We start from the raw sequence: 8,830 nt of genomic DNA on the forward strand, positions 1-8,830 counted from the left end.
CTCGTTTCAATGAGTTAAAACAAACTTGAACACCCGTAAGCTTTTGATATGAGAACGAGATACCGTTGGTTTGCTGTGCTTATCACAACCAAAACACTACGCGCATGTAAAATAAACTGTTACACGGTGGGAATGCGATACCTTAGAACACACTTATAGATATTGTAAGGTGTACTATCGTCTTCTTTATAAACGCATGTTAACCATTTATCGCTTATTGCTTGTAAACTTTTATTTTATTTTGATACTGAAACACGAGTCAAATAGGAAGGGTTGAGAATAACCGTTTTTCGTCTTGATCTTATAAGTAAACTTAAATTCCAAAACGAATGTTCAGTTTTAATTGCATCTTCAACATAGGTGCATAGCTTACTGCATGACTTCTTAATCAAAACATATATTACATGAAGACTAGATAACAGTGCATTAAGGCATTTTGAAATAAAACGTTACAAGGTTTACCTTTTGAATGCGTTGATTTACAGCGAAATGCAAATTTAGTATCTCAAACATAGATTTGAAACAGCCACAATCACTATGTTAATGTTTCTGGTTCGTTGTAAAAGAATAAGTCAATGGTGCACTGCGTATTTAACGTACAACCTTCTGTAAACAACTGAATTGGGAATGACATCACATATTTTGCATGAGTCTAGCGTGATATGTATCAAAGAGTTTGGATGTTTTAACAGTTATTGTATAACTATTCATGTAATATTCTCATAACCAGTGATGTTGGTTATACCTTTGTTGCAGCAGTCTCAATTTTTCAGTGTAGCTCAATCAGTGTCGTCCATTATTAGTGTAAATCTCGTTCTGTTCCTTCTCCAGGTGCAATCCATTTCGTAATAATGCCATTCCAGTCGTTATGTTCGAATGACCAATTGAAATACTAAACAGTGAAGGTACACGTGCTGTATACACGCGTCCATAAATATGTATTAATTTAACAAAATATTGTACTTCAAAAAAAAACTTATTCAAAGTCTAAATGGCGTTCCTAAAATAATCCATATCAGTCGTTCTTCATTGCACAACGCAATTTCTTTGCTGAAACAATATTTATAAACAAAATTTACGATAGCAAGGAATTCAAAGCCACTAAGTATTTGAACAAAGGTAATACTGAAACTCAAAAATCATTATAAGAGTCGTCATTTGCGAATAACCAGTTACCTTAGAGACATAGATCAGAAAGATTAAAGATTGTATATGACAGTTTGATGCCATCTGAATGTGTTATTTTATTACAGGTAACATGAAGATTCATTATGTGTGATACATATAAATGTGAACAACGTCATTACGCCATTGACATTAGGAGACATTGTATGAAAAAAATAAACACTTTACCGTAAATGCAAAATCTGTCCGAATTTCAGTATAATCCCCCTAAAGTAAAATAGTGTATACATATTTTAAATAATTTATTTCAACAAAGTTTCAGACTGATGATATATATTAAATGTTTAGAAATATACATTAATAACTAAATCATGTGTTACGTTTTACACACAGAGGGTTCTCGGCAATTAAGTTTGAATAGATTTCAATATTATTTTAATATGAATACGGGAAACTGTTGCCAAATATAATGTTTTAGCAAGAAATTTGTATCCGCTTAATATTGCTACGTCAGTCCACCATGCATGTATCAAGACAATTTAACGTTTATTCTATACAAAAATATTTTTCGGATAAATAAAAGTGTGCTGATATTTATGTCGATGTCCAACTAATACATTGCTTGTGCAAAGATAAACATCTAACGGATTACTTTGTCTTCAAATTGAATACAACTTGTAGGCACAGTTAAGAAAATGTTAATTCAATAAGATAGACCCTACCACAACTCTCAGTTTTGCAAACTACATTGCCTAGCATAGAAGAATAATCGATTGAGTCGAGATATGGCTGTATATTTCATTGACATATTTAATTGGAACAATTTGATCCACATACAATCAATGACTTTACCATTTTAATTGTTGAATTATGAATTGCATTATGATTCTTAGATTTTAAAAATTGTGTGCTTGATCATTAAAACACACAACAAAATGTGTGTTTATGGCACTTGTAACTTTTGCGTCAAGGAAATTAAATAAATTATTGTTATCAGTTTCATCAATAATTAACAAAATGTGTCATTTTCCTGTTTAAAAACATGTACACCATTTAAACACTTAACTTGGTTATTTATATCACAGAGATCTCAAATACTCGTGTGAATGTTAAAGTCGAGCGTATAATTATCCACATTTACGTGCCAAAAAATTATTCGGAAGTTTTAACAGTAAATGGAAATTAACTGCTTACTACTGCATGACACTATTTGGGGCTCCCGTCCACATAATTCCGTTTACTAACACACATTCTCAAAATCCTCATGATGTTTAAGTTTGCAATGTATAACATTGCGGTCAATAATACATTAATAAGTCATTGCTAGAAATGCGCAAAACTTTATATTGATTTTAGAAAACTTAGAAATATTTAACGTGATTTTTTAGAAATCATACACTGAAGCCTTCAAATACATACACGGAGGGCTTTTCGGATAATATCTGAAATTCGCTGAAAGTCGTTGGCATGAATGCAATCTCCTGGAAGTCCAGAAATGGTGTTTTGAACCCAGGTCAGTGTTTCTACAATTGACTGACCATCACCACGAAAGAACCTCTGTTTTATTTCGTCGCTTTCTACATGCAAACGACCGTCGTCCTCCTGCCATCTTTGGACTAATCCTCTGTAAACCGAAATTGTATTTAAACTTTATATAATAACTGACTCTTTTGTTTATTAATATTATAATGTTCTCATCATATATGTGTATTCCAAATCTAGTATGTGCCAAGTTACTTTTAGTTGTAAAACGCAAACTTATCTTAAATTAAATCTTAAATGTATGGTGGTTACAATGGTCATTCTAAACACAAAAGAAATAATAGCAAGCAAAAACAAATAGTTTCAGTGGACTTGATGTGAGTTAAGTGATTTTTAGCCGGCATATACTTGTGTTGATGTATTGTTTTATAGCAACATGTGTATATTTTATCAAATTATGTACCATTATCATATATTGAATGACCGTTTAGTGTAACGAGTACGTATTAATTTTCGTATTATGCGAAAAATAATGTCATCGAACTAAGCCTAAAGCATCTTAAGTGATAGGGTTGTTTATCAATTGTAGACATACAGTACGGTGAGGATTGAAGGGCGGAACAGTTTAGGCAACATTTATCAAATTAGTACTAAAACGTCGTATAATAAGATTGTTTTCAAATAAATAGCAAGTTCAAAATCTGTGATAATTATAAAAATACAACTTTCACTTCAAGAAGAGTTAACACTGGGATATGAACTGTTTTACCTGTAAGTTTCGTAGTCACTTTCGCTTAATTGATCTAAGCTCCTCATTGTTATCTTCGTTTTCCTTAAAATATTTCATAACATATCTTCAATCAAAACATTTCTGTTAATTTTAACAAATATGTAAGACATATTACGATTCATACTGTACTAGCACTGCAAAATATAAATTTATTAAAATATTACAACATCAAAATATAAAACAAATTTAATATACTTACGACAACCGTGTCTCCAATATCGATATGCATGTGTTTCTTTTCACCACTTCTGCGCCTAAGAATTCAATCCTAAAAAAGTATCCGTGTTATTAATGCATAAAGTAATTAAAATAAACGCAAGATTAATACAACATTAGACACCAAATTGCAGAATGGTGTTGCTTGCTAACGTATTATGTGTACATAACGTCAATGGCGTAGAAAATAAGACAAAGTGCTATTAATTCTTACTAATTTTGGACTAAGCACTAAATATAAACACCCGACACCTGATTTTCAAACAATCGTTAAATAAAAACTGTAACGTACCGATTTTCTAGCGCACGTTTCTCGCGAAGATTAGCTGCATCTACGTTTCTGAAACACAGTATCAACAGACAAGCAATATATAACTGTACACAGATAAAAATTGTATCCAGATATCAAAGTTCAATTAATTGAAGCCTATTTCTTTGCGCTCGAGTTTATCGAAAGGAATTGTATTATAGATGCACTGTAAAGTCATTTTCCTTGAAAGAACCTGTACTTGATGTTTTAGAAAAGATCCTGAGAACGTTCTCCAACTGGGGAACGAGTCCGAGGCCTCCTAGCCTTAAGTTGGAACCATATCAATTACGACATTACGAATATTACCGGAACTGTATTTTTTCATACACTAAATACAGTAGTCTCAATTTGATAAATATAAATAAGTTATACCTTAGCTGTTTCATTAAATATATATATACCTTAGTGATGCCTGCAATTCACTGCGCTTCGTTTCAAGCTGACTTATCTCTGTTGTCATTTCGTCAATAGTCTTCGTTAGTATTCCTTCACTTATCACTATTTGTTTCTTTGCAGCTTCAATTTCTTGTCGAAGTATATGTCTTAAATGCAAATTTGCGTTATAGTTATAGTTAAGGGGTAGGCCATGGTAAAGGTGACAAGTATACTAGGATGGTTGCATAAGATCATAAGATGTGACAAAACACTCATCATGTTAAGAAATGTCAAGGCAAATAAAAGCAAGTTACTAACATTCTTCCGCGATGCTCAGCTTCCTGAAGTTGGATTCTCAAGGTGGCTACCTCTGTGTCTTTAGCCTTTTGCATCTCTTTCCTATTTTTATTAAGATACACATATATCCAATATGTAAAACTTGTTTGATACTTTGCAATTCGTAATGAAAGGTTCACAGAAATAAAATTAAAACATCACAAAAACGTGATATAACATGCCTTACATCCGATTTGTATTCGTTATGTGTTACATCAATATCATTTACACTACAGTACTTTTTATTATATTGTTTGCAATGGCGATTGACCTACATGCAATCTTTGAACTTGTCTTTTTGAAAGAGATTTTCCTGCTTGAGTTTCTCAAGTAAACGCATCTGTTCCTTCAATTGGATTGTTGCATTTTCTGTGTCACTGGTACGCCTGCAATTATATCGCTTTGTCATTGTAAACATTTAAAATCTCAGTATTCACCTGTGTTATGTATAGCTACTGTAGCCATTTCTGCACATATTGTGTTATGTTCTTATGATTCAAAAGAATTGGCTCAATTAAAAAATGTATTGTTTGATTAATAAATAAATTGTTATTGTAGAAGTTAAGTTGTTTCATTAGTTGCAATCAAACCTTGCATTGTTTATTATTGATATCGTTAATAAGTTGGGATTTAATGTATGCACACCAATTTGATTTACCATTGAGAAATGACGTGTGCTATCGCTAAATAGCTTAAATTATACTTAGTAATATCCACATGAACTTTTCATTTTTAAATAAGTAGTGCTATGTAAGGAACTTACATTACCGAATTCCAACGTTCTTCGTTTTCGCTCATTTTTCTGTCTAGCATTTCTTTATTTTGATGAAGTTCTTTCATGTTTTGGCTGATAGTTTGTTCCCTGTAATTAGAGTAGTATAATGCGAGTTATATCATATAATTCTACGTAGCACCTAATCGGATATGGCGACTTTAAAACATATACATAATATATATATATATATATATATATATATATATATATATATATATATATATATATATATATATATTACCGTAGCAAGTGCGATTTAAACTCACTAATGATTTATATCATATGGACGGGCAATATAATGTTAATTGATTTTAGCGAAAACACTAAAAAATATATGTTTAAACTCGCGTCATGTTTCTCAAAACAACGATGTAAACAGTTACTATACCTCATTGTATTTTTGCGAACATTCAATTATTAACATATGATTCTTTTGATAATATGTTTTCATAAAAAGGCGTTTTCCAATAAATGTTAATAACACAGTTTGGTTACGGAAACATACATAAGCATAAATATTTACTACGTACATTTTTTCCACTTTGTGAAGTTCTTCCCTGGTTAAAAAAAACAGAAACAAGTTATCAAAGTACAGTATGTCAAAACAGAAAAAGTCATTATACATCGATGTGACATTTTAAAGTTTAAATTAAAATTAACGCCTTGAAAACAACGCTCAGTAGCCACACAAAATAAACATATGTTTAAGTCTAATTAATTTAATTAAATAAAGGTATAAACGATGTACTTCTTTCGCGTTTTCGAGGTAATGCTTAAAATGTAATCAATTGTTAGCATAATAAGTTAAGGAAGGCAATTTTCATATATATATGTGACATGTAGATACATTCATGTATCAAATTAAGTATATACTTACTGCTGCTGTTGCCGGATTTGTTTTTCAAGGTTATCCAGACCGTTTGCAATCTCGTCATTTTTAGCTGTGATAGTTTCAACGGATGTCTTCATTTCACGATTGTCATTTCGAAATTTGTCTTCTAAGACACCACTAACAAAAAATAACAATGGCAAATTAAGTAATGTCATGCGGCTACATTTTAAATTTATACAATATAAGCTTCACATTCGGATTTTGTATATTAAGCTTATTAATTTGTTCGAATTTGTTTTAATTGGCACGGAACAATAACATTCATTTGATCTTCATCTCATAGTTTGTGTTTGCGGTTGACGGGTGTATATCTTATACCTATTAGCATCGTTGTATAAGGTGAATACCTTATATTGTTATTTATTGTAGTATATTGTCGTGTTACAGTTTTCTTATTCAAGTGAATTAATCTTGTCTAACACTTACATTTGTTGTTGAACCTCCGTTACATGTTTGCGTATTTCGCTCTCAAATGATATTTTGACTTCCCCGTGTATCGGTTGCTGCTCATTTTCTAGCATCGGTTCCATTCGATTGTTAATAATTTCAAAATTATTATTTTAAGGGTTGCTTATTTTGTCTACAAAATCCTGATTTTGTGGAATGCTTGTGTTGTCTAAATCAGTTTTAGGAAACGTGATTTCTTTCAAATCGTTTATTTTATCTGCACGTTCAAATGTCGACGCAACAGCTAGACTGGAAACTCCATCAGCACCAATATGCTGGTCTACAAACGTTCTTGCAGATTGGTTGTCCGATTCAGTGACAGCTAATGTATCATTAGGTATCTCACATATTTGGGTTTCTTCTATCGCTGGCTCAACAAAAGCACTGGCCGACGTTTCACAAAGTGACATGAGTGTATCAGCTTCCGTAAATTTATGCTGATCAACCTTTTCCCGACCCCCAACTGCCTCAGGATCTAATGACTCCAACTCGTCTTCTTCTTGTTTTTCAGGGAGTAATTCCATGCCCACCATTCTTTTACTAACCGTATTTTCATGGGTACTGTTTGCAGTTTCAACGGAACGTGTGTCATCCTTGTCCTCTTGGATAAGTGTTTTTTCTTCATTTAAATTTGACTCCATGGCAAACTTGTAGATCTATAGATGATTTGCATAATAAATATTGAGTTTATTATAAGTATTTTACACGCGAAAAAGCATAAATTGATGAAATTCAATCGGTTATAATAATTGAATTCTAAATGTAATGACGTTAACTAAAGGATTCAAACAGGGTTTGTTTTTTCATGACAATTAGTGATTGTTTGTGAATGTGTTAGGTTTTTTACAGGGAAGCGCTATCGTAAAGGCAAAGTTTGTTTGAGGCCCCACGCTCCCCGGATGCGCATTTGTTTGACAGACTAATTTTTCTTCAAATATATGCCGTATCTGTAAGTAAGGTTGAAAACAAACTACACTTACAAGGCAAATAAGCAGTTTTTAACCACTGTTTAATGACACGGAATCACAAAAAAGTGGTTTTATTATGTTACATTATATATGAACTTAAAACTTACAGCGACTACCCAATAATTAAAACTGCATAGCACAACATGCGTTAAAATGGGTTAACATATTTGAATACAATATCAATAATTGCTTTATATGAAATAAGCTTTATAAATATGCTGAATCTGTAACTCAGATCAGAAATGTGTTAATATATAAAGTACAGTCCATAATTAAAGCCGATAACAATACTTTGGAATTAAACTAAAAGTAGAACTGAAGTGCTCTCCCTTACAAATCATAATCCGTTGAACGAATGTATTGAAAATTATTTGTTCATTTTAGCGTTTGTGGCAAAAGTAGCAAAACACTGCATTTTTTAAGACAAACTGTCTCATTCCCAGCGCTAAAACAGTCTGCTATAATAAGCTGCCCTGCACTGTGAATGTGTGGAAAATTATCAACATTTAATTTTAATTCGCGACTTAAATAGATAAATCACTGATATGTACAAATTATAACCAGTTCAATAACAATCACAAATCAAAGACTAAAGAAAATATATCAAATCGTTATTGTCCTTTTTTACAGAGTAATGAGCCTTCAGATTTAATGTTAACACTGTTTGGAGGACAGTTGTTTGCATAACGTATCTTTTATAGATAACACCTTAACCGAAGCATATTGATCACGACAGATATCTAGTCAAGAACAAATTTCAAAACTTAAAACAAACCTCTTCAAATCTTATCTGTTACGAGTCTAATAAGAGATTTTCAGTAAAAAAATAAAGGGACAATACAGTAATCTATTTCCTAAAAAATTAATATCTTTTAAAAAGCATGTATTTATGGTTTCTTTACACGTATAGCTCTTTTAACATTTAAGCAGAATTATAAATCTAATTCCCTACGATTAGCGAGCGCGGACAATAAAAAATTAGTATTAAAAATTTTATGAATAAAACTTAATTAAATACCGCTTTAAGAACGTGAGTTATCGATAACTAGACTTGAGTAGAACGATTTTTAGTTAGGCTATTTCTGTAGGCTCAAATGGAATTGTATTGTTAAGA

At 31.6% G+C, this 8,830-nt stretch overlaps 1 protein-coding gene across 1 annotated transcript; it reads right to left on the reverse strand.

The window, feature by feature from the left end:
* Positions 1-327: 327 nt before the first annotated feature.
* On the reverse strand, positions 328-8,323 carry LOC127851638 (coiled-coil domain-containing protein 18-like). The gene is made up of 14 exons (XM_052385459.1): positions 8,051-8,323; positions 6,728-7,404; positions 6,287-6,418; positions 5,940-5,966; positions 5,398-5,496; positions 4,910-5,020; positions 4,617-4,697; positions 4,325-4,465; positions 3,906-3,953; positions 3,597-3,665; positions 3,377-3,439; positions 2,545-2,749; positions 1,354-1,392; positions 328-1,050 (listed from the first exon to the last, which is right to left on the reverse strand). Exons 2-14 carry the CDS (start codon positions 6,829-6,831, stop codon positions 1,027-1,029), a joined length of 1,143 nt encoding a protein of 380 aa, XP_052241419.1. The 5' UTR covers positions 6,832-7,404; positions 8,051-8,323; the 3' UTR covers positions 328-1,026.
* Between the last annotated feature and the right edge of the window lie 507 nt (positions 8,324-8,830).

This window comes from Dreissena polymorpha, chromosome 11 (assembly GCF_020536995.1).
Source record: "Dreissena polymorpha isolate Duluth1 chromosome 11, UMN_Dpol_1.0, whole genome shotgun sequence".
Classification (NCBI taxonomy): domain Eukaryota; kingdom Metazoa; phylum Mollusca; class Bivalvia; order Myida; family Dreissenidae; genus Dreissena; species Dreissena polymorpha.